This window comes from Cebus imitator, unplaced genomic scaffold (assembly GCF_001604975.1).
Source record: "Cebus imitator isolate Cc_AM_T3 unplaced genomic scaffold, Cebus_imitator-1.0 Scaffold129, whole genome shotgun sequence".
In the NCBI taxonomy this organism is placed as follows: Eukaryota; Metazoa; Chordata; class Mammalia; order Primates; family Cebidae; genus Cebus; species Cebus imitator.
Genome location: NW_016107444.1, coordinates 6,445,035 through 6,466,539, shown reverse-complemented (window position 1 = coordinate 6,466,539; position 21,505 = coordinate 6,445,035). Strand labels below are relative to the sequence as shown.

The following is a 21,505-nucleotide window of genomic DNA, read 5'->3' as shown; positions in this document are numbered from 1 at the left end:
GATTGTGTGGTGTAAAAAAATTTAAAAAGAGTCATTAAATTTTTTCCGTGTTACCTTTTTCCTATTATATTCCCATTTTCAGTAGATCGTTAGTCTTTTCCTACTGATTAATAGATGTTCTTTATTTATTGAGGAAATACGTACTTTGTCTGTAACGGGAGTTGCAAATATCTTTTCCTAGTTTGTCTTTTCACATTTCTTATGGTGGCTTTTACTGTGCCAAAATAGATGACTTTTAGTAAGTCAAATTAATCAGTTATTTTATGACTTCTCTTAGGTCTTTGTGTGATACTTAGAAAGGGCTTTTCTACTCTGTGATTTTTTTTTTTTTTTTTTTTTTTGAGATGGATTCTTGCTCTGTTGCCTAGGCTGAAGTACAATGGTGTGATCTTGACTCACTGCAACCTCTGCCTCCTGGGTTCAAGTAATTCTCCTGCCTCCGCCTCCCCTGTAGCTGTGATTACAGGTGCATGCCACCACACCAGCTAATTTTTGTATTTTTAGTAGAGGGGTTTCACTGTGTTGGCCAGGCTGGTCTCAAACTCCTGAGCTCAGGCAGTCTGCTCGCCTCGGCCTCCCAAAGTGCTAGGATTGCAGGTGTGAGCCACCGCGCCCGGCCTGCTGTTCCAGCAAATAATAAAGCATTGCTCTTTTTTTTTTTTTTTTTGAGTCTACCACTGTAGTCTTTTTTTTTGTAGTATTGCTTTTAATATGTATATATTACATACATGAGTGTACCCTCATTTACAGTACCCTACTGATAAATGTTCAAGTTTACATATAGGCTGGGCAAGGTGGCTTACACTTGTAATCCCAGCACTTTGGGAGGTTCAGGTGGGTGGATCACCTGAGTTCGGGAGTTCGAGACCAGCCTGGCCAACATGGCAAAACTGTTTCTACTAAAAATACAAAAATCAGCCGGGCCTGGTGGCAGGCGCCTGTAATTCCAGCTACTTGGGTGGTTGAGGCAGGAGAATCACTTGAACCCAGGAGGCGGAGGTTGCAGTGAGCCGAGATTGTATCATTGCACTCCAGGCAACAAGGGTGGAACTCTGTCTCCAGAAAAAAAACCCAAGTCGTTTACATTTATATATTTTTTCATTTTTGCTGTTATAAAAAATGCTAAACATTATTTTTTTATGTAGAGAAATTGATTAGTAAGATTTATCCCTCTGTCTGTCCCTTTGTGATTTGCACTTTTGTAACAAGACCTGCTGATCAGAATTTGCATTCTTTTTTTTTTTTGAGGCAGCCTGTTGCCCAGGCTGGAGTGCAGCAGCTCCATCTCAGCTCACTGCAACCTCTGCCTACTGGGCTCAAGTGATTCTCCTGCCTCAGCCTCCCGAGTCCCTAGCTAATTTTTGTATTTTTAGTAGAGACCGGTTTCACCATGTTGACCAGGCTGGTCTGGATCTCCTGACCTCAAGTGATCCTCCCGCCTCAGCCTCCCAAAGGCCTGAGATTACACACATGAGCCACCATGCCTGGCTTGATTTGCACTTTTGCTTCTAAATGTTGAAAGTTTTTTTTTACTTAGAGATCCAATATCCTTACTTTTCTTAGTGTACTTGTAGTTTCTTTATTCCTATTCAACTCTTTGATACAACTGGAATTTATTTTGGTATATGATTTGAGGAGAATGCCTAAATTGATCTACTTCTAGCCAGCCAATTTCCTCGACAATATTTGTTGAATGATCGATTTTTTTCATTTTTTTCCCCAAACAAAAAAGTTTAAGTGTTTAAGTTAGTCTAAAATTTTGTCTGAAGAAAAGAAACCAATTTTAGATGCTTTTCACTTAAAAATGACATAAGCAGGAGACACGCTGGAGTTGGTATCCCACTGCTGCCCAGCCCTGGCCACTGAGTATCCTCGGAACCAGAGACCAGAATCCCTGCCACACTACCGCCAAAGTAATAAAGGTCTTCGTGATGTTTATTGTCAAAAGAGCCTGTACATCTGATGTTTCCAGTTCTCACTTCCACCTTCCCAGTGTAGAAATGAGGAGAAAGACTTTTTAGAAAGAAGCACCCCTGACTTTTGAGGTGGTTTTTGGATCATATATTAAGTTCTGATATATCTTAAGGTCTGTTTCCAGGCTATTTATTTTGTTCCATTGATTGGTCTGTGTCTCCTTTTTGTTTGTTTTTTAAGACAGGCTCTCTCTGTGTTGTCCAGGCTGGAGTATAGTGGCGCAATCTCCGCTCACCGCAACCTCTGTCTCCTGGGCTCTTGTGATCCTTCCACCTCAGCCTCCCAAGTAGTTGGGACTACAGGCATGTGCCACCATACCTAGCTAATTTTTTGGATTTTTAGTAGAGTGAGGTTTTGCTATGTTGCCCAGGCTGGTCTCAAACTCCGGGCTCAAGCATCCAACCACCTCGGCCTCCCAAAGTGCTGAGTTTGCAGGCATGAGCCACCGTGCCTGGCCTGGTCTGTCTCCTGATACTTGTGCTAGCTCTATATATTTTTAATTATTCAGTTGTTAGTTTTAATCCCTACCTAGTAGTCTCAGAAAAGATGATCAAAAAACAACAGTTGGTTTGTTATGATAGAAACATTTTGCATGTTTAGGCCTATTCCAGTGTCAGCCTGTTTTGTCTAGGTCTAGACATTTCTTTGATTCCACAGCTCTTTCCTGACCTGTGTGGCGTGGAAAAGTAGATGTTTCCTTATTTGATTTTGCTTGCAGTAGGAACTAAAGACATGCATCTCCGGCTTTTAACAAATAACTCTTTACTAGTTTTAAGAATTATTTTTTAGGAAGCAGAATGGTAGAGAGAAAGGAGTAGAAAATGTATTATTTTCAGCTGGTTGCAGCGACTCATGCCTGTGACCCCAACACAAGTGACCCAAGGTGGGTCGATCACTTGAGGCTACGAGTTTGAGACCAGCATGGCCAACTGTAAAACCCCTGTCCCTACTAATAATAAAAAAATTAGCCAGGTGTGGTGGTGGGTCCTGTAGTTTTAGCTGTCTGGGAGGCTAAGGCCCGAGAACTGCTTGAACCTGGAAGGCGGAGGTTGTAGTGAGCTGAGCTCATGCCACTGTACTCCAGCCTGGGCGACAGAGTTACTGGCTCAAAAAAAAAAAAAAAAAAAGGAAAGGAAAACATATTATTTTCACTGTATACCTTATATATCTTATGCATATGTTACCTGTTCAAAAGAATGATTAAAATCATCTTTAACGATCATTCTTTAAAAGGGTTAACATACGTCCTGCGTATGTATTCCTTTGTGTGTGTGAGACAGGCTCTCACTCTGTTGCCCAGGCAGGAGTGCAGTGGCACCGTCATGGCTCACTGTAGCTTTGACCTCCTACGCTCAAGTGATTCTCCCACCTCAACCTCCTGAGGAGCTGGGACGAAGGCATGTGCCACCACTCTGGGCTGATTTTAAATATTGTTGTAGAGATGGGCCAGTCTACCTGGACTCAAGCAGTCCTCCTGTTTCAGCCTCCCAACATGCTGGGCTTACAGGTGTGAGCCACCACACCTGGCCTCTGTATGTATTGCTTTGATTGCTGCTGAGAACCTTTGACGAGGCAAGGGAAGGTTATGCCCTTTTTCCTCTCTTTAAATGCTAACCCTAGAACTAGATTTGGTTCAGAATGGTAGCGATTTGCTCATTTTGTGCATTCCCTCACCAGGTGTGCTGCCGCCAGACTGATTACTGGCAGTTTGTGAAAGACATCCGGTGGCTCAGTCCCCACTCAGCCCTTCATGTGGAGAAGGTAAGAGTGAGAGAAGAGCTGGGTGCTGGTGGAGCAGTGGATCTTCATTGTTTGATGCTCTGTCAGAAGAATCTTCTAGGCTCCAAGGATGGAATGTGTCAAATTTCTCATCAACTGAGGAAAGGAAATTAATTATCTCTTTAGGGACCAACTTGATTTTCTTAAAAAACAAAAACAAAGCATGCAAACCCATTGGTCCAGGTCACTTTTAAAGTTTTGTTATTTTCAAAAAAATCTGCTTATAGGGGACCCAGGGTGAAGCTTTTCAAAGCATTTCCCTTACCTGTCTCAGTTTAGTTCTCAGGTCGTTAGGCCTCAGTCTTGCTGTGTCTACCAGGATGTATGTCTGACTCATACCCCTTTGCTTCGCAGTTCATCAGCTTGCATGAGAACAGCCAGAGCAGTGCTGCAGGTGTGAGTGAACATGCTGTTGCAGAGCTGTGGCTGCAGCACAGCTTGCAGTTCCACTGCCTGTCAGCCCAGCTCCGGCCCCTGCTCGGGGACAGGCAGTATATCAGAAAGTTCTACACAGGTAGGTGGAGGCCACTGAGGGCTCTTGCCTGTGCTTCCTCATTGTCACCCACTTCACTACTCCTCTGTCCGTCTAGTACCAGGGCCTTCTGCTTTTCACTTGATGCCACAGGGATTCTACGCAGAAACACATATCCAGTCTTCCCTCTCACTTCCCAAGTGACACACAGTCCAGCTTTATGTTAGGGTCATCCCCAGCGGCCGCACGTGCACAAACCATCATTGACCAGGAGTTTCCTGCCTGCCGGTCACTGCTATACGGCATCTCCACAGCGACTCTGAGAGTTGGGTATGGGTACTCCTGTTTTCCAGTCAACAAGGCAAGGAGGTTAGTTGACCTGGCCAAAGTCACTCAGAGCCAGGATTCACATCTGCATTTTTCTGACTTTGAAGCCTCACGTCTTGGCCACTTTGCTGTACTGCACGTTCCTTAGCCTCTTCTCTTTGTTTCTGATTTCCCTTCACCCTCATTCATGAATGACTCTTCCTCATTCATCTTACCCCTCCCTTTCTCTTTCCTTGAGTTTCTCCCAAGGCCTCCCTATTGGGCTTTATCACTGTGGTAGCTTTTCTCTCCCCAGATACGGCTTTCCTGCTAAGTGATGCTCATGTCACGGCCATGCTCCAGTGCCTGGAAGCAGTGGAACAGAACAACCCTCGCCTCCTGGCTCAGATCGATGTGTCCATGGTAAGAGGACGAGGAGTTATCCATGTCTTTGCTGGGTCCCTGCATCTCAGCATGATATAACTGTCTACAGCAAACTGTTTTTTCACATAGGCATTTTTGTGAGCTGAAAGGCTTTCACTTTTAAAAATGCTTGGAGAGGAAGTACTGTTAAGGACTTATTGAAGTAGAAAGTCTGAGCTTAGGTCTCATGCTATTAGACCTAAGCCGGGGAGTGGGGAGGTATATTTTGTTAAATGGTTGGTATCCTTTGAGGAAGTACCTCCTTAATCCTTGAAAAGATCTGGGGAAAAGAGGGATGGTTCTGAATCAGGGGTAAGGTTTACTGTCGGACCTTCAGACCTGGCATAGCTTAATGTTACAAGAGGTCATTTTTTCATGTTTTTTTCCTTCGATGTAAACAAAATTTTATACTACAAAGAAAATTTGTTGTCTAAAATTGACTTACCCGTCGCTAATACTCCACTTAGTGCCTTAACTGGAATGGAATCAGCGTCCCCACTTCTTATAGAAGAGGATCCCCTATCTGTCCAGATTCTTTTAATTTAATTAATAATTAATTTCTGAGACAGCCTTGCTTTGTCGCCCAGGCTGCAGTACAGCGGCGTGATCTCAGCTTCCCAAGTAGCTGTGATTGTAGGTGTGTGCCACCACACCCAGCTAACTTTCGTATTTTTAGTAGAGACAGAGTTTCACTATGTTGGCCAGGTTGGTCTTAAACTGACCTCAAGTGATCTGCCCACCTCAGCCTCCCAAAGTGCTGGGATTACAGGCGTGAGCCACTGCGCCTGGCCCCATTGCATACTTTCCATGTGCCAGCCATGGTGCTATGTATAACACATGGATCATCTCTTTGAATCTTCATAACTCTTTTAAGTGGGCATTGATCTCATTTTATAAAGGAGGTTGATGAGCACAGAGTAGCTAAGTCGTCCAAAGTTTGAACCAAATAGCTTGTAAATCTCAAGGCCTGGATTTGAACCCTAGTCTGTCTGACCTCTGATTCCACATGCGTGTTTTTTTGTTTTGCTGCCTTTGTAATAGAGTACTCCTGATTTGTCAGCTAGAAGGATTCCAGTGCAGGAGTTGTGGTTTCAAAGTTGTGAATTACATACTGTAGTAGAAGGTAGTCTTGCTGTGTCTACAGGCTGTGGTTAAACTCCAGGCTTACTGCCAAAGGTAGCTTCTACCAGCATTTCTGCAGAACTGAGTGGCCCCAGGCCTGCCGTCCTTAACTCTGACACATTTGTTGGGTTTGCTTTGCTTTTTAGTTTGCCAGAAAGCATGAGAGCCCGCTCCTGGTGACGAAAAGCCAGAGCCTGACAGCCCTGCCCAGTCCCACACACACCCCTCCGACCAGCCACGCCCAGCACTCCTGCGCTGGGTCCTTCTCCAGCCTCCACCAGTCCATGCCCAGCAATGGCTCAGGTATGAGGGCAGGAAAAGGTGGTCATTACATTTACACCAGCCGTGGAAAGTAAGAAGACTTTGTGGGTACTCATAGGCTTGGAATTGAGCCTTGGGTTGGTACAGTTTGTCTTAATAAAGGACATCTTTAAGTTACATAGTGACTAGCCTAAAATAATTCAGTAGAATTATTAAGTCACAGAAGAGGGAGATGTTTTTAGATTCCCCTGGGTTTCTAATCCACATTGCCAGGAAGGCATTTAAATACTAGGTAACTGATTGATTGCCAATCATAGACTAAGCTCTGCTGTATTCAGTTTGTATGCGTTATCCCATTTGAGTCTTCAAATAGTCCTCTGAGGTAGGTAATATTATTGCTCATTTTTCAGATGAGGAGTGCATACTAATAAGCAATAAAGCCACTGTCTCAAGAGCCCATACTCTTGACTTAGCTGCTTCTAAATAGTTTTATACTTTGTTTGGCTTGCCTTTTCTGAGGTGACATCATGTATCCTGGGCACCCAGTAACAATAGAAAGTTTGAACTTAGCTGTGAGGAAGTCCTTCATACATACTGCAGGATGCTACCTCACCTTGCTCCCCTTACCATTTCCTTTTATATTCTAGAAAGAAGATCTACTTCCTTTTCACTCTCTGGCCCTCCGCGGAAACCTCAAGAAAGCAGAGGGCACATCTCACCAGCAGAGGATGAAACCATCCAAGCCCCCCTGGTTTCAGCCCCTGCACTAGCCAGGGATTCCCCCTTGACCCCAAATGACATGAGCTCCAGTACTCTGACCAACCCCACGGAGGCATCCTGGGTCAGCAGCCAGAATGATTCCCCCAGTGATGCCAGTGAGGGCCCTGAGTACCTGGCCATTGGCAACTTGGACCCCCGAGGCCGGACAGCCAGCTGTCAGAGTCACAGCAGCAATGCTGAGAGCAGCAGCTCCAATTTGTTCTCCTCCAGCAGCTCCCAGAAGCCAGATTCTGCTGCGTCTTCCTTAGGGGACCAGGAAGGAGGTGGGGAGAGCCAGCTGTCCAGTGTCCTCCGCAGGTCCAGCTTCTCAGAGGGGCAGACACTCGCTGTCACCAGTGGGGCGAAGAAGAGCCATATTCGCTCCCATTCGGATACCAGCATCGCCTCCAGAGGAGCTCCAGGTAATGAGGAGCCCCAGCTGCTAGCTAGCAACATGGCCTCCCGAGTTGAGAGTGGAAGGGAAGGTTTGTTATTGGGACTTTTCAGATGGCAGAAAGAGATGTTCTGTTTCTGACGCCATGACATCTATAATGAAAAGGAGAAGTTTGTAACAAAGTCCAATACTCAAAATCTCTAACTATGTTTATGTTTGTTTCTTTACACATTGCTAAATATTAAATGTTTTCCTGGATTCTTGACTAGTAACATCAGAGGATAGCGTGACTCATCACAGTTGGCATTTTAAAAGTATCTCTTGGATCAGGGCAAAGTATGAATGAGCTTTAAAAATAATCCCATTAAATTCTGTCTTTTCCTGTGACATCTTAGGAGTTTGGCCAGGGTGTAATAATACCAGTGCGAGAGAGGTAGAATGACATTGGGGTTTTCTCATGAAAACGAAGTGAAGGGGTGACACGACCTAGCAGCTAAGTAGGCGGGGCTGATGGCTGTGTCGCTGACTCAGGCTGCGAGGCAGTCAGATGAGGAGGCCCTGGCCGCCGGGACCTCCCTCACCAGACACCAGCTGACGGCAGGGCACCCTACATGTGGGGAGCGTGGGTCTCCTTGCTTTCGCCATACCCCTGCCTCCATCTTCCCTGGGTTGTGGTATCTGGCAGGCTTTGGTTGGGTTTTGTTTGTGGCAGGATCTCCAGAAGAGCAAGTATAGCATGGAGCTGTGTGCTCAAAGCCATTCTGGGTCAGGAAAACCCCAGAAATAAAGTATAAAAATAAAATACAAAAAAATTTAATGACCTAAAAAAAAGGGTTTTCTTTAGCAACTGGAGATACCATTGCTTTCTCTTTGTAATTTCTATAAAGGTGAGTGCTGAGGCCCTCCTCTGAAACCTTCAGAATTACAAACTTTTGTCTTTGCTTTCACTCAAGAGTGTGATTTGACTTGTTGGAAATCTTTAGGAGAAGAATCTCCAAATTGAAGCCTGTCTTCCCATGAGCTTTCTTAGATGTGAAGATTACTTGGGTTAGACCCTCACTTCGCATCTCCTGCTGCAGGCCTGACGTCCACTGCACTCCAAGCCACTGGCCTTTGAGCATGTAAAACTTCCCTGCCCCCATTCTTGAATCCATGTGGATTCCAGAAACCACGGTAACTGCATTGGAAAAGGGAGCCAGGGAAAATGTGTGCAGAAGGGTCATGCATAGCTTCTTGTACGAGTCATTCTTCCTTCACAACTGGGGTTCCCTCTTGGGAGTTACATCCCCACTGCTGCTAGGCAAAATTTGGGACACTTTTTTCTCTCTCTGTATCCTCATTTGCTCTGTCTGGACTCTTCTCTGCACCTGTCTGTCTACCTACAGGAGGCCCCAGGAATATCACCATTATAGTTGAAGATCCCATTGCAGGTTTGGGAATCGGTCCTCGACCTCCTCTTTGTTCTGCTCTGTGACCACTTTTCTTAGTTCAAAATGTTAAATCAGTCTGGTGTCAAATCAAGTCTGGCTAGTCTGGTCTTGTTGTGATGCTTGGAACTGTCTTTAAAATGGTACCAGTATTTCATATGATGTGTTTTCTGTACACAATTCCAAATACCTCATTCAGTCTTTCAACAGCTTCTGGGAGGCAGAGTCAAGACTTATCAATTCAGTTTTTCCAGAGGTGAAACTGAGGCCTGCTATTTGTCTGGGGCGTCATGATGAATCAGTGGCAGAATGTTTTTTTCTTTTTTAAACATTTTTTACTTTTTAAAAAAATTTTTGTAGAGGCAGGGTTTCACCATGTTGCCCAGGTTGGTCTTAAATTCCTGGCTTCAAGTGATCCTCCTGCCTTGGCCTCCCAAAGTGCTGGGATTGCAGGCATGATCCACCACACCTGGCCCAGAATTTTTGTTATAACTGAATACTTCCTATGGCTGACTTTATTTTCCTTGAATTAACACCAGAATGTATTTTATCCCCTTTCTGTGGTCTTAGATATAATTGCATGTTTGTTTTTTTTGTTTTTTTTTTTCCTCTCCTGGAGTTCCCTTTTTTTCCTTTTTCTTTCACCTGTTTTCATTTTCCTATAAATCCCTGCACCCCATTCCAGGTACTGCATAGGATTTTTCTAGTGATTGGAATCTGTTTCATTGGTTTTCATGATGGTGTTCAAACTGAGATTTGTGCTCCATCCTAGGTACCGTAATTCATGGAGATTAACACTGGAATGTGACTGCCAGGCAGAGTAGTGAGAGGGGACTGAGAGCTCTGGCTTCCTGGAAATGGGTGGGGCCACTGAGTATGTTAGCTTGGAGAAGAGATGGTTAAAAAGGAATAAAGTCTGCAGGGCCATCATTAATAGCATTGTTATTAAGGAGATAAGAAATTGTAAGAAAGCAGATATCAAGTGAGTGTAAGGAAATCTAAGAATTAGTTAAATGGCAATGTTAGGGGGTAGTGAACTCAGTAAGTAAAGGCTGAATGGCCACATGGTGTAAAGAGGTAAGGTCATAGTGGAGTTTGTGTTGTGTGCTGTTTGGGAATCTCAGAGGGCCCTTCCAAGTCATGGATTTTTAGCAAGGCGTCATGGTGATGACTAGTTTGTCCTCAGTTCAGTAGGGAGGAGCAGAGGCCATGGCCAGGGATACCAGACGTGTTTGAGCCCAAGAAGAACACAAAATTGTCTCTTTCACAGAGCAGCATTTCTTGTGAGAGAAGCAGCCGGCAAGTTGGCACCATCTGTCAGGGAAATGGGTTAGACGCAGCGCAATCGTTCATTCTCCCACCGCCTCCTGCCCATTTTCCAAGCAAGCACCCACCTGGCCTTTCCACCTGTTCTTCCTCTGTGGTCCTGGAAATGTTGTTTCCTTGTGAAGAGTGTCGGCTTCTCACTCCTGCGAGCCCTGCCTGCTGCTGTTCTCCCCTCCCAGCTCTCACTCCTCTTGTTCTCAGGCGTTTTCTGTTTTGCCAGCCTTCCCTCCCTTACTGCTTCAATAAGGACGGGCCAAGCCCTGTAACTGAGCCCTTTGGTTACGAGGCCCTCTTCCTTGGCTTCTCCAGCACTGCCTTGATGCTTCTTTTTAGGACATTGCTGAATTTTATCTTATTTCCTTAGTGAATGTAAACCTTCTGATGTTACTTTAAAACCTAATGTCAAGATGTCAGAAAAGTTTCAATGCACTTGTCTTTGTTTACCATCTAAACAATTTTCTAAATTGGTTTGTCAAGAGGATAAAAATTGGCTGATATTCCTGTAAGGTTTGGCTAAAGGTGTAAGGAAAGAGAAGCACTTTTCATGAATCCATTTTGATTTGATTCTTTCTCACCTTTTTGTTGCCCCATTCTGGATCACGTTTCTTCTTTTCCACTTGGAATGCACTGACTTCCCATCTCCTTCCCCCCATGTGTTTCTGTATCCTTAGGCTGTTCCCTGTTGGTGTGCCACCTCTCTCCTGCTTGGGAGGGCTTTGGGAAGGGGAGCAGTGACATGCTGAAACTCCAAAGTTGGGAATGTATCTATTGCTCACTTCGTACGTGTGTCTTTACTTCCTGGTGGTCACTGTTGTTAGAATCCTGCAATGAGAAGTCGAAGCCGAGAGGCTCCTTGCCCTACTCTGGTCAAAGCAGTGAAGTCGGCACACCCAGCTCTCTGTACATGGAGTATGGTGAGTACTAGGAGGGCCAGGGCTAAAATGGTATCTTTTCTTTGCTCACCCCTTGTGCCTGCTAAGCTCTGGGCTTTGGGGTTTATCTCAGCTCTGCAGAGGGTACACACTGTTACAGTCTCAGCCGCCCTTTTGCCATTTTCAACCCGTGCGAGAAATCGCACTGCTCTGCCATTTCTCTTGGGCCTCTCTGACGTAGGGGTTCCACCCTCTCTACACTCTGGTGTTAGCATCAGGTGTGTCAGTCGGTCCAGATGACATGGCTCTCTGAGTGGATGAGATGGACCTTGAAAAGAGACCTTGGAGTGTCTGGGCTTCATAACCAGAAGACAGACTCTCCGTAGAAATCACGGACAGGAGGAAGCCATTGGTGTCCTTTTCTGACTCCCAGCCCAGAGTTTTAAATTACTTCTCTTTCGTACGGTATGAGGGAGAGCACGTTCTCTTTAACTTTAGATGGTAAAAGGATTCTCTTGGCTTCTCTCTGTTTGTTCTACCATTTCCAACCAAGAGGCTTAGTGCTCTGGGATTCTACAAGTCCGAGAAGTTCTTTTTTTTTTTTTGGAGACAGTTCTTGTTGCCCAGTCTGGGGTGCAGTGGTACCATCTCGGCTCACTGCAACCTCCACCTCTTGAGTTCAGGCAGTTCTCCTGTCTCAGCCTCCCAAGTAGCTGGGATTACAGGTGCCGGTCATGATGCCGGCTGTTTTTTATATTTTCAGTAGAGATGGATTTTCACCATGTTGGCCGCGCTGGTTTCGAACTCTTGACCTCAGGTGATTCTTTTGCCTCGGCCTCCCAAAGTGCAAGAAATTCTTTTAGAAGGTAGACATCTTTTTCCAACCTCTAATTCCCAGTTACCTGGGAAGACTTGGGAGCATCTTTAATGTTAAAAGCTTACGACTTCTTGAAGAAGCTTGGCTGTTTCAAGCCTAAGCTTTTTACCTCCACGCCGCATTTCCTCACAGAAGGCAGTCGGTACCTGTGCTCAGAAGGCATGTTCCGACGACCATCGGAAGGACAGTCCCTCATCAGCTACCTCTCTGAACAAGACTTTGGCAGCTGTGCAGACCTGGAGAAGGTGGGAAACCTGGGGGACGAATGAAGAGCTCATGGTTGGGAGGCTGGGCCTGAAGGTCTGTGGTGCCATTTGTTCTCACAAGGTTTTGGGTACATAGCAGTGACATGGGTAAAGATCAGTTCATAGTAAAGGTAAGTTCAGCAAGTTCTGTTTCTGGGGAACTCTGCAGGGAGCCTGTGCTCCTCATTGAGTCCAAAATATTAGCGATTTTATCTTAGAAGCCAACCTGGCAGAGAAGCATTGAGTTTGTGTGTATGTGTTTGTTTTTTTGAGACAGAGTCTGGCTCTGTCACTTAAGCTGGAGTGCAGTGGCACAGTCATGGCTCACTACAGCCTCCAATTCCTGGGCTCGAGCAATCCTCCCTCCTCAGCCTCCTGAGTAGCTGGGACTACAGGCATGCACCACCACATCTGGCTGTTTTTATTATTTTTTGTAGATATGGGGGGTCTCCCTGTGTCACCCAGCCTGGTCTTGAACTCCTGGGTTTGGCCTCCAAAGTGCTGGGATTTACAGGCGTGAGCCGCTGTGCCTGGCAGCCTTGTTTTCCTGCATGATTGCCATTCCCTCGACCCTGGCACCTTAGATAAATACTATTTCCACAATCAAATTCTATCTTTTGTTCTTTCTTTTTTTTTGAGATGTAGTTTCACTCTTTCACTCTTTCGCCCAGGCTGGAGTGCAGTGGTGCAATCTCAGCTCACCGCAGCCTCTGCCTCCCAGGTTCAAACAGTTCTCCTGCCTCAGCCTCTCAAGTAGCTGGGATTACAGGCATGCACCACCAAGCACAGCTAATGTTGCATTTTTAGTAGAGATGGGATTTCTCCATGCTGGTCAGGCTGGTCTCGAACTCCTGACCTCAGATGATCTGCCTGCCTCGGCCTCCCAAAGTGTTGAGATTACAGGCGTGAGCCACCGTGCCCTGTGCTATCTTTTGTTATAAGGCTCAGATAAGCAATAAATCACATCTGTGTAGCATTTTATAGCCTACAAAGCACTTTCATGTTGAGACATAGCGTTTACCTTAATATTTTGTGTACAGGTGTATGATTTTGGGAAAGAACCTGATTGAAATCCTGGATCTCTTCTCTATTATATTTTTATGTAGAAATGAGACAGGAAGGGACAGACTTGGCAAAGTAAGAGAGTGAAGAAAACCTAGAATAGGTTTTCTGGCCATCAGCCTTCCTCATAGTAGAAATGTCCATTTCCCCAGGGCGTTTTTGATAGAAACAGTTCCTATCTTGGAAACTCCCTTTCCAACATCATAGTCAATGTGTCATTTGATACTTGTAACCCTTAGCCTGTTTGGTGCTCTCCTTCTCCCAGGAGAACGCCCACTTTAGCATCTCAGAGTCCTTAATTGCTGCCATCGAGCTGATGAAGTGCAACATGATGAGCCAGTGCCTAGAAGAGGAGGAAGTGGAAGAGGAGGACAGTGACAGAGAGATCCAGGAACTGAAGCAGAAGATCCGCCTTCGGCGCCAGCAAATCCGCACCAAGAATCTGCTCCCGGTGTACCAGGAGACTGAGCACGGAAGTGAGTGGAGCCTGTGAACACTTCTGTTCCCACATTTTCATGGCTTCAGCATAAGGCTCAGTACCTTATGGGTCTTCCTTTGGAATGTTCTGCCCAAACCAGTGATTCCTCTGCTGTCAGAAAGATATTTCGATGTTGTCCTACTTTTTTCCTACCATTCTAGGAGTACTCATCCTAGAGTCTGTCTGTTTCCTACATCAGAAATAGCTTCCTTCCAGGCCAGGTGCAGTGGCTCATGCCTGCAATCCCAGCACTTTGGGAGGCCGAGGCAGGTGGATCACCTGAGGCCAGGAGTTTGAGAGCAGCCTGACCAACATGGCGAAACCCTGTCTCTTAAAAAAAAAAAAAAAAAAAAGGCTTTCTGATATGAGGACTAAGAACACTAGTCCCAGATTTGCTTCCCAGGTAGTAGTACCTTCTATTTACTTGAAACTTTTTTTGTTTTTTTAAGACAGAATCTTGCTCTGTTGCCAGGCTGGAGTGCAGTGGTGCGATCTGAGCTCACTGCAACCTCCGCTTCCTGGGTTCAAGCGATTCTCCTGCCTCAGCCTCCTGAGTAGCTGGGACTACAGGCACATGGCACCACTCCCAGCTAATTTTTGTATATTTAGTAGAGGTGGAGTCTTACCATGTTGGCCAGGATGGTGTTGATCTCTTGACCTCGTGATCCGCCTGCCTGGGCTTCCAAAGTGCTGGGATCACAGGCGTGAGCCACCGCGCCCAGCCTGCCTGAAACTTTCTAAAGGGAAAGTCTCAGTTTCTCTCTGTTGAAGTCACACAAGATCCTTTTTGTTGTGACACTGCAAGAACAAGAAGACCCGTTTCTGCCCTGTTTATTCCTTTTTTTTTTGTTTTAAACATAACAGGCTTTCGGGTGACCTCCAGCAGCTCCCAGCTCAGTTCACGTGATTCGGCACAGCTCTCTGACTCTGGCTCTGCTGATGAGGTTGATGAATTTGAAATCCAAGGTAAGAAGTGACACTTTGTTACAAGGGAACTTCCATTCCCTGTTTCTTTCCATTTAGAATCATAAGGTGAGAAGTTTTTCCCAAGTAGAAGATCTTTGTTGCGGATTGTTTTTAGCCTGTTGCTGCAAACAAACCCCTTTAAAATGTAAGTAGGAGAGAACACTGAAAGCAGGTGTCAGGCGGAGTGGCTGGTTGCTGGTGTCACCCCGATGCTTCCTCCTCAGCGGTATCTTTCTCTCGTTCCCACTCTGATTCCTCCTTTCAGCTTGTAGGGCTGATCCACACTGCTCGAAATTAGAATCCTGTTATCTCCTGTTCCATAGCACAACTGCAATTGTTTCAAAGTGTTCAAAAGCGAAAAAGAAAAAAAGGAATCATTGGGGGCGGGGGACAAAAAAAGGAAAAAAAAATAGGTTTACGAAGTAGAGCTTTAATCTCTGTCCAGCCAGTGCTAACTTGCTTAGCACCGTCACAGATAAGTTTTTTTTTTAATTGTTATTGTGGTTGTGGTTGTTGTTCTTGGAAGTATCAGCACAGAGGAACAGTAGGGTTCCAGTCTGAGAAGGCAGTTGTGTTAAATCAGGTTAATGTCCCCTTCCTGCAAATCATAGATTTCTTCAAGTTTCCATCAGCAAAATAAACAGACAAACAAAAAAACCGGTTCAGGGACATAAGCTCTTCCTTCATGGGTGAAACCAAGACTAGTCCCCTTACTGAGATGAATGGTATCTGTAATTCTCTGTTACAACATTGTGTCTGTAGACAGAGGTGAATTTTGTCTGTAATTTTCCATTATAACATTACCATGTGATGACAAGTCGATCTTGTATTGCACGAGGTTCTGATGTCCTCTTTGTACAATCTAGAGAGCCCATTCACCTGCACAGACCTCCAGATGTAGGAACCACGTTTCCTCTCCATTCAGAAATTCAGTGTTTTTCACGTATTTTCCAGGTATTCAGGAAATCTTCCTTCTATGTTCTCCTTAATGTCTCTGATTTCTATTTATGACAATAGGTAGTCATTTAAAACTCCTTTTGTTTGTTTGTTTAATTCTTTGTTTGTAGGTGATTTTCCAACTCCTCTCCAATTCTCCACCATCAATTGGGTGACTTACAGTTTAGCTCTGACCCTAACTACCTGGAGTTAGTTACAGTCCTGTGAGATTACGTTCGCTTCCGATGCCAGACACAGGTGTCCAAGCCACCTGCACTTCTGCCCGTAGGCTGACTACAAATTCAGAGATTCCCATGACTGCCTTCTTGCATGAATGATGCCCGGAACTTAGGAAAGCTCTATACTTAGGATTGTAGCCTATTGAAAAGGCTGCAAATAAACAGCTACCTGAAGAAGTACATAGGGAGTAGTGAAGAGATGGTGAGCGCAGGAACTCCTCCTGGCTCCGTGTGTCTAGGTGCACCACCCTCCCCGGTTCATTGATGTGTTCATCAGCCAGGAAGCCCATCTTGACATCACTGTTCCAAGTTTTTTACTGAAGTTTCGTGATATAGACACCATTGACTGTCATCACCATTGGTAATTGAACTCAGCCTTAAGCCCCTCTCCCCTCCCTGGAGGTGTGGGGAGTAAAACTTCCAACCCTCCAGTGACCTGTTTGGTTCTTTTGATAGCCCCCAGTTGTGAAGCTGTCTGTCTGGGGCCTGCCTGGAGTCCCCTCATTAGCATAAACTCAGGTACGATTGAAAAGGGCTGCTTTTGAATAATAAAAGACATTGCTGTGATTCAAGAAATTCCAAGAATTTTAGGAAGCCTTACCAGGAACTGCAGACAAAGACCAAATATGTATTTTCTGTTATACCACAGTCTGTGATTGACTTCATCTCCTGCTTAAAAGGAAGTAAGAGGGTTCTGGCCTGGCTCTCAGGATCAGCAGTCAGAATATCAGGAGGAGAATAGTGAGGTCAGCTCAGAACAGGCTGCTTAACTGGGTGTAGAACAGTGCACTTGACGACTGCATCTGTTCCCTGCAGCAAAGCAGGGAGCGGAGGAAGCTATGGTCTGTCAGGAGCCTGCCAGCAGAGGCCCAAAGGACACTCCTGTTAGACACTGCTGCTGCAGCTGTGGGCCCTGAGGAGGTGTTTAATCAACTAATTCTCTGTCAGTTCAGAACAGAAGTCCTTAAAGGAAAAGACCTTAGGGCAGGGTTTTCCAACCCATGGGCCAGATCATTCTTCATTACGAGGGATGGGGCTGTGGACTGTAAGGTGCTCAGCATCATTCCTAGCCTCTACCGTCTAGATGCCGGTATCGAGACAATCAGAAATGCCTCCCTCATCGCCAGCGTCACCCGTGGCTGAGAACCACTGCCGTAGGAGGTCCCTGAGGCTGGGCTTGGCATAGGAAGTAGCAATAACCCTCTTCCAAACTAGAGTGAGCACCTACCTATGGATTCAGTTCCTAAACTCCATTTCATGTTTGGGAGCAAGTGTCAAGTTTTGATTGCAGGAACATATGGTATAGAACTGTTGTTAGTTTATTTCCTGCTGGAATACTAAAGGGCCCTTTATGATCATTGTCACACAGATGGTAGCGAAGGATCTAACCTGACTCACATGTCAGAGAACGGACTGTCAGTGTCAATGGCCTCCATGTTCTCAGGTAGCCTGTCCTGGAAGTGTGGACGTGCTCATAGATGCATGTGTGTGAATGTTGCACCCGCTTTCGTGTACACCTAATCATATGATACCTGCCAAGGTTACGAGAGCTGCAGGGGCTGGAGAACTCGGAAGAAACTGGAGTTAAGCCGGGACAGCAAGCCAGGAACAATTCAGATACTCACAGATTCTTCCTCATGGGACCCAGCAGTCTTCCTCCTCGAGTTTGTCCTTGCTGGTCCCTCCCTACGCTGATAAATTTAGATTTAGTGCTCACTGTGACTGATGGAGGTACTGGACGGTTTAGAAGCGTTAGATGAAGAGTTGTAGTTCAGACTTCTACCTAAGCTCCTGCCACACATCAGGCAGCAAAAGCAGGAGGGAGTGGCATGAAGCTTAGTGTCTCTAGAATTTTGAATTTGCAGAGCCAACTTCCAGAAAGCTGTCTCTTCTAGGTACTTTGTGTGCAAGTAGGATTTACTGGGGTGAATATTTGTTCTTGCTTTATGATCCAAACAAGGAGGTTTTCTGTAGGTGAGGTTCACTGAAAGAAAGTAGCAGTTTTCTGCTCAGAATGGCTTTAAAACACAGAAACAACAACAAAACTCAGAACTTTTTATTAAAACTGTTAATATTGTCAGGATAGAATTTGAAATAATTATGTAAGCTTAGATCAAGATTTAAAGAAATTAAGACAAATATTACATGAGTTCCCAGGTTCTCACTTGTATGTGGGAGCTAAAAAAGTTGATCTCATGGAGTTGGAGAAGAGTCATAGGTACAGAGGCTGCAGAGGATGTGGGTTGAGGCCTAAAGAGAGGCTGGTTAATTGTAACAGCCATACAGTTAGAGGGAGTAAGTTCTAGTGTTCAGTAGCAGTGGCGTGGCTGTAGTTCGCATACCGTGTGTTTCAAAATGGCTGGAAGAGATTGAAGTGTTCCCAACACAAAGAAATGATAAATGTTCAATCAGTGGATATTCTAAATACCCTGATTTGACCATTACACATTGTATGTATGCATCTAAATATCACATGTTCCTTGTAAATATGCATAAATATTATGGTATCAACTTAATTTTTTTAAGATTAGAGAAATAAAAGTAATTAGTTTCCTTTTTTTCTCCTCCTGAACGATTGTCATTTATTCTAATGCGAGTCTCCCTGCTTGAGAAGGAGTCATCGTGATGCACTTTCTAGCTGGCTTCCAGGGTGTCTGTGGTCCCAGCCCTTTCCTGGTGCATGAGCTGACTGTGAGCCACTTCTCCAGCGGAGCATGTCCAGGCTGCGTTCACCACAAGGCATGCCTTTGTTTGGTCTTTCTAGCATCCTTCCTTTCCCCATTTTGGGGGCTTTAAAATTTTTATACACATGACTGGTTTTACACTAAGAATGTGAAATGTTTTTCATTTAAAAAGCTACTTTTTAGGCTGGGCGTCGTGACTGCTTATGTCAGTAATCCCAGCATGTTGGGAGGCTTGAGGCAGGAGGATTTCTTGAGGCCAGGAGCTGGAGACCAGCCTGGGAATCATAGTGAGACCTCGTCTCTACAAAAAAACATTGGGTGTGGTGGTGTGTGCCTATAACCCCAGCTACTCTGGAGGCTGAGGTGGAAGGATTGCTTGAGCCAGGGAGGTCGAGGCTACAGTGAGCCATGATCGTGCCACTGTACTCCATCCTGGGTGACAGAGCAAAACCCTGTCTCAAAAAAAAAAAAAAATTCACCCACTTCAAGTGTACAACTCAGCGACTTTTAGTAAATTTTCCAGGTGGTACACCTGTCACTAGACTCTAGCTTTAGAACATTTTTGTCACCCCAGTAGTGTCCCTGTGTCCATTCACGGTTAACTCCAGTTCCCACTCCAGCCCCACTCAGCTGCTAACCCGCTGTGTCTGTAGATTTGCCTTTCCTGGACACTTCATATAAATAAAATTATATGATACTGACACTTAATTTTTTGTGTCTGTCTTTTTACTTCATCTCTTTCTGCTGATGGTGTCTGCTCAGTTGATTTAATATCTTTCATAAGCTCCAATCTCAGTCTTTTCAACTTCTTTGGATTTAGAGTTTTGTTCTTACTTTTTCCCCATCTCCACTTTCTTCTATTATAGCTACATCAGTTTTTCTTTATCTTCCTTTGTAGATTCTTCCAGAGTTTTTACCTTCTGCATAGATGTGTCTAGTGAGGGTCTAATCAGGAGACAGAAACTACACAGTAATTTGAATAGGGAAAGTTTAATATAAAGAATTATTAACTATAATGGGGGAATCATGTAATGGGAAAGTGGCTCATGAGGAGTAAAGAAGACTCTCAAGAGTGCACAGGAGAAGCTGGGTGTGGTGGGTCACGCCCGTAATCCCAACACTTTTGGGGGCCGAGGTGGGTGGATCACCTGAGGTCAGGAGTTTGAGACCAGCCTGGCCAGGAATAAATGTAAAGAAGTGACATAACCCCAAGGCTGTGGTCCAGACCTCCTGGCTCACTGGATGGTGGAGTTCCCTGAAGCACAGAGGTGCCCTGAGATGGTGCCAGGGGACGCTCTTCATGGGGAGGTGCCATGCCAACAGCTGTCACTGGGAAACTGTTCTCTGGGGTGCTGAGGGAGGATGCCCATGGGAGGCACTGTCTCAGAACTCCAGGGTACTGGTGAAAGCACTTCATAGGAGTGCCAGTGGCACTCACTGTAGGACTGACGTTCTCCCGGCAGGTGCCGAGGGGAGCTGCTGCTGAGGGGCCCCCCTTGTGGCACTCTGCTGCTAAGCTGCCCAAGGCGTGCTTCCCCAGGAGTCAGCCTAGAGGAGCAGCCAGAACCAGCCAGAGAAAGCCCTTCTGCCTCCTGCAAAATCCAACATCACACCAGCTGGCAAAGGAGAAACGTTTCTGTGTCCAGCTCCGTTATTGCAGAGCAGGCAGAAAGAAACAAGGGCAGATTTGGAGCTGAAAGACAGGAAATTTTTAGCTGGCATAGTAAAGAGAAAAGTTCGTGAGCTATATATTCTGACGTGCCTTAATTATATCCAATTCAAGGTAATCAGTTGCTTCTCCCTCATCTCGTTTTTTTTTTTTTTTTGGGACGGAGTTTCGCTTTTTTTTCCCTGGCTTGATTTGAATGGGGCGATCTCGGCTCACCGCAACCTCCGCCTCCCGGGTTCAGGCAATTCTCCTGCCTCAGCCTCCTGAGTAGCTGGGATTACAGACACGTGCCACCATGCCCAGCTAATGTTTTGTATTTTTAGTACAGACGGGGTTTCACCATGTTGACCAGGATGGTCTCGATCTCTTGACCTCGTGATCCACCCGCCTCGGCCTCCCACAGTGCTGGGATTACAGGCGTGAGCCACCGCACCCGGCCCTCATCTCGTTTTTAATTGATTTTTTTTCTCTTTATAAAACAAGAATGATTTTGGGTTCTCCATTTTGAAGTGGTTCCTTTTGAGTCAGCAATTACAGAAAATGTGTTGGAGTTGGGTTCCCAGATATGCTGTGTGTCACCTTAACTTCTAGAAAGAAAGCAGGATGGAAACCAGTATCAAACTGGCCAGGGTATTCTGAAGTTGACTCTTCCTGTGACTGACTTATTTTGTTTAAAAATTTGTATGGTTTGCTAAGGTACCAAGGTTTTAACCAGTTCTTTTCTGATTATCCAATACTAGTGTCTGGACATGCAGCGAATTCTTCTCCTTATAACTTGTCATTGTTTTTGTTGTCGTTTGTTTTATATTTTTAAACTTTTTTCAGTCAGTAGTAATAGCCTTATTCCATTAAGTTGGTGCAAAACTAATTGGCAAAAACTGTGATTACTTTTGCACCAACCTGATATCTAATCCATCAGAAGCACTTGAAATCAGTTCTCTTGGGAAAAATATACTTGTTTTTGTCCAGAAAAATGAAAAAGTTTCAGAATTATGTTAAATTCCACTTGGATGATGAGTGTCTCAGACCTCCTTCTTAAGTGCTCTCACTTGGCACATTTAATCCATCCAGATGAATAGCTAGCTTCCCCTCTCTTCACTCCTTAATTATCTGTCTAGAACTTGGTCTACTTTTTTTTTTTTTTTATTGAAACAGGGTCCTTGGTCTGCTTGTATCCAGATCTTCACAGGGTTTCCTCCACATCAACTTAGTCGTCTGCTTGAACTGCCTAGAG

General features: G+C 45.1%; 1 protein-coding gene across 9 annotated transcripts in view; it reads left to right on the top strand.

The window, feature by feature from the left end:
- The window catches only part of RUBCN (rubicon autophagy regulator), a 74,628-nt gene that overhangs the window by 42,023 nt on the left and 11,100 nt on the right, over positions 1–21,505 (top strand). For 5 of the 9 annotated variants that reach the window (XM_017541015.2, XM_017541010.2, XM_017541009.2 and 2 more), the window contains 11 exons: positions 3,652–3,735; positions 4,108–4,267; positions 4,848–4,954; positions 6,223–6,379; positions 6,985–7,518; positions 8,876–8,920; positions 11,062–11,157; positions 12,125–12,237; positions 13,565–13,775; positions 14,642–14,743; positions 17,288–17,362. In XM_017541015.2, the coding sequence (XP_017396504.1) occupies positions 3,652–3,735; positions 4,108–4,267; positions 4,848–4,954; positions 6,223–6,379; positions 6,985–7,518; positions 8,876–8,920; positions 11,062–11,157; positions 12,125–12,237; positions 13,565–13,775; positions 14,642–14,743; positions 17,288–17,362 (1,684 nt within the window). The remainder of the gene's footprint in view (positions 1–3,651; positions 3,736–4,107; positions 4,268–4,847; positions 4,955–6,222; positions 6,380–6,984; positions 7,519–8,875; positions 8,921–11,061; positions 11,158–12,124; positions 12,238–13,564; positions 13,776–14,641; positions 14,744–17,287; positions 17,363–21,505) is intronic. The other 4 variants (XM_017541014.2, XM_017541013.2, XM_017541011.2 and 1 more) reach the window with 3 other exon arrangements.